Source organism: Phalaenopsis equestris, unplaced genomic scaffold (genome assembly GCF_001263595.1).
Source record: "Phalaenopsis equestris unplaced genomic scaffold, ASM126359v1 Scaffold226236, whole genome shotgun sequence".
Taxonomy (NCBI): Eukaryota; Viridiplantae; Streptophyta; class Magnoliopsida; order Asparagales; family Orchidaceae; genus Phalaenopsis; species Phalaenopsis equestris.
In genome coordinates, this window is record NW_018244257.1 from 1 (window position 1) to 3439 (window position 3439).

A 3439-nucleotide genomic window follows, 5' to 3' on the forward strand; every position below is an offset into this window, starting at 1 on the left:
AACTTCTAAACCTTTATTTTTTATACATTTATACCTTTAATTCTTTTATATCACATAAAAAATACTACTATTTTAATTTCTAAAATGTGAATAGGCTGGCAAATATTGGTTCAAACCGCCCAATCAGGGAAGCCAATATTCATTCTTCAATGATCCCGATGAAATCTCCAAACTATGACACTTCTAGCTCCTACATGGTTGTTTCAAGGTTATATTCACCTTCTAGTTTGGTATGATGTAATTAATATGATTGACATTGACCTTAGGCTTCCGACGAAAATCCATTTGTGAAATTTGGATCATCTTTAACTACAGTCTTAATGCAATAGGTATAGATTTGGCCTTCTAATTGAAATATCCAACAACTCTAATATTGAGCCCAAAAAAATCTATCAATAAATCCATTGTCTTTGGGGATTATGATGTTTAAGATTGGTCTTAATGGTGATGTCCGCCATTCAATCAACTAGTGCACAATATACCCTTTACTGAGGAGAATTGTAGTCCCTCACAGATTTCAACATTGAGTTGATTTCTATATACACTATATAATTTTGCCACCCAATTCCTATGTTTTCGACATAATTATAGTCGAAAGCATCACAGACCCATGGGACCCACAAATTGCTTGAAAAACTCGACCATAGTCAAACCATCAACTATAATACTACTTTTAGGAAATAACCAAAGATGAATTTAAGTTGGGTTTGATACACATGCGATTAAACTCATTTTTGATATATCAAAACCAACATAGTTTCCAACTATTCAATTTGCAACTAAACCAATTCTCTTGCATGCATTAACACAACAAACTAGTCTTGTTATCGATCATGTAATGTTAAATGGCCTTTTGATGCTGACTTTAGCCTAATCATAGCTAACTTCAATTTTATCTAAATCATTACACAAAGTTTTGCAATATATATCTTCAACTAAATTATTATATGTAAATAAAAAGTGTCAATATTACTCCTAGAGTCTATAAAAGTGTAAAAGTAGTTCCCAGATTACTTTTAATGGGGGCTAAAATAGTCCTCTATAAAGACTATATCAAGCAGACTCTGAGACTAAAAGGGACCCTTTCAAAGGGGACAACGGACCATTTCGACACTTTTCTCGTATCCTAATAATCACAAAGCCATCATGAAATCATAACACAATTAGATATTCATTAGTTGACGGTTTCCCCATATGAAAACAGCTTCTCTAGAATGATCTTTCATATATCTGATAAGAGTAATGCTGTACTCCCCACACAAATCCACACATGAAATTTCAATTTCTTAATTCTTGTGCGTTGTTGATGTGGTTGCTCATATGGCTCATATTAAAATATAGAAGTATTCCATCCATGCAAATGTGATGCATAAGAAATGTAGAAACCTGCTTTAGGTGTGGATTTATCTAGGGAGTGAAGCATATTCATCTGACAATTTCAATTGTCCAATATCTACGGCCCCATATATCCATTATGTTTGTGTATTAGTTCAGTAATCCATTACATCTGGTTGGCTTATATAATTGCATTGGAGGTCACTAAAAGGTTAAATGCTTTGAATGCAAATGCCTAAAAAGTATAAGAAGATTTACATCCATTCCACTCGATTCTTATTTATGTACATATCTAACACCTATACTTCAATTTTTACATGTATGCCACCTTGCTTATTCATGAAAAACGTTTATTTCAATTTTTAAAAGCTAAATAGTGGTATTTTTGGTGTGATATGAATGATTTGATTGGAATATATGTAAAACAGCATAGTTTAGGTGTTAGATATATAAATACATAAGAACCGAGTGGTATGTATTTAAATGCCCGTGCTCCAAAAATATAGGAAGCTAATTTTTTACGCAAATCACAAGGTAGAAAAAAGTAATGTAGCTATCTTGACCTAGACATCTTTGAAGTGTAAAACTGTAGATAAGTTTCGTACTCTATCGGTGCATTGATTTGAGATATTTTGACACATTCAGAATCTTAGCATGACATGTGTTATGAACAAGAATTGAGAGGGAGTTTCTGTGTACCTGGTCCTCATGTGCAATATCCATGATTTTTTCAAAAAAAAAATTCTTAGGAAGATTTACATACATGCCACTCAATTCTTATGTATTTACGTTATCGAAGACCTAAATTTCATTTTTGGTATAGATGCCACCTTACCTATGTAAGAAAACGTTTATTTCACTTTTTAAAAGGTAAATTGTGGTATTTTTGATGTGATATGAAAGAGTTGGGTGCATAAATGTAAAAGTGTGAAGTTTGGGTGGTAGATATGTAAGTACATAAGATTTGTGTTGTATGTATGTTAATGCCCCTAACTTTTAATATTGGTTGAGCAGTTCTTTTGGTGTCTTTGGGTGTATCCTTTTGAAAGCTTGTCAAGCTAGATATGCTTATGATTAAGAGACACTTCGCTTCGTTTGCTTTGCAGTTTTAAATCGTCTTGTTGGTGTATGGCATTTGTGCCTCCCATTTTTTTTCTCGTTAATGTCAATTGTAGCTGTTGTTAATTTTTTTTCTTATTCATTGTTGATTAGGCTGCAAAGCTTATTGCTAATTTGCTTATAATGGGCTCTGGAATTTTAGGAAGGGCTGTCTTCCAAGCATATCGTAAAGCACTTGAAAGTGAGTTGCTTGTTCTCTTTTTCATTTATTGCATTTCATATTGATTCAATCTAGTAGATTTCACTTGTTATGTGATTAGTTAACCTTTTAAATAAAATAAACAAATAAATAAATGTTAGCCATTGAAATGCTTTGAGATAAAATTCTATAATTTACAGCTAACTATGTCCTTATTTGGATGATTTCCATGCATACCAATCAATTCTTATCTATTTACGTATCTAACACCTAAAGTCTAACTTTTACATATTTGCCACGTTTCTTATGCATGAAATGGTCTATTTCACTTTTTAATTGTTAAATTTGTGGTACTTTTGTTGTGATATGAAAGATTTGGATGTATTAAAAATATAAGAATGAAAGTTTAGGTGTTAGATATGTAAATACATAAGAAATTGGGTGGTATGTATGTAAATGCCCCTTCTTATTTTGGCTCAAAGCTTATATCGTATTCTTTTTCCTTGCAAAAGATATGTTTTTTTCTCCATCAAATTAGTTTGTTAGTCTGGTCTTCATGCAGCTCTGAGAACTTTGAACGGGATTTGAACTTGGGGAAAACATTGGGTGATCTTTGCTTGATAAAGTATTTGCAGGAATTGTTTGATCAATATTTTAATTACTAGTGAAAAAACAATACAATTTTTTTTTGAAGGAATTTAGCAATGCCTCAAAAAGCTCTTTTTCGGTGAATTTTGCATTAGCTCAGATCGAACAATTTAGGGCAACACAGTCTTGTTATTGAAAAAATATTCCGTCCGGACGTCTGGACGACCAACCATCGACTGCCACGTCGCCTGCCGGTAA

General features: G+C 32.4%; 1 protein-coding gene across 1 annotated transcript in view; it reads left to right on the top strand.

Annotated features, from left to right (window-relative positions):
* Window positions 1-94: 94 nt before the first annotated feature.
* The window catches only part of LOC110037877 (mitochondrial import inner membrane translocase subunit PAM16 like 2-like), a gene marked incomplete at its 5' end in the record, with an annotated part of 5359 nt that continues 2014 nt past the window's right edge, over window positions 95-3439 (top strand). Inside the window, 2 exons of the mRNA XM_020742604.1 lie at window positions 95-230; window positions 2548-2635. Of these exons, the coding sequence (XP_020598263.1) occupies window positions 95-230; window positions 2548-2635 (224 nt within the window). The remainder of the gene's footprint in view (window positions 231-2547; window positions 2636-3439) is intronic.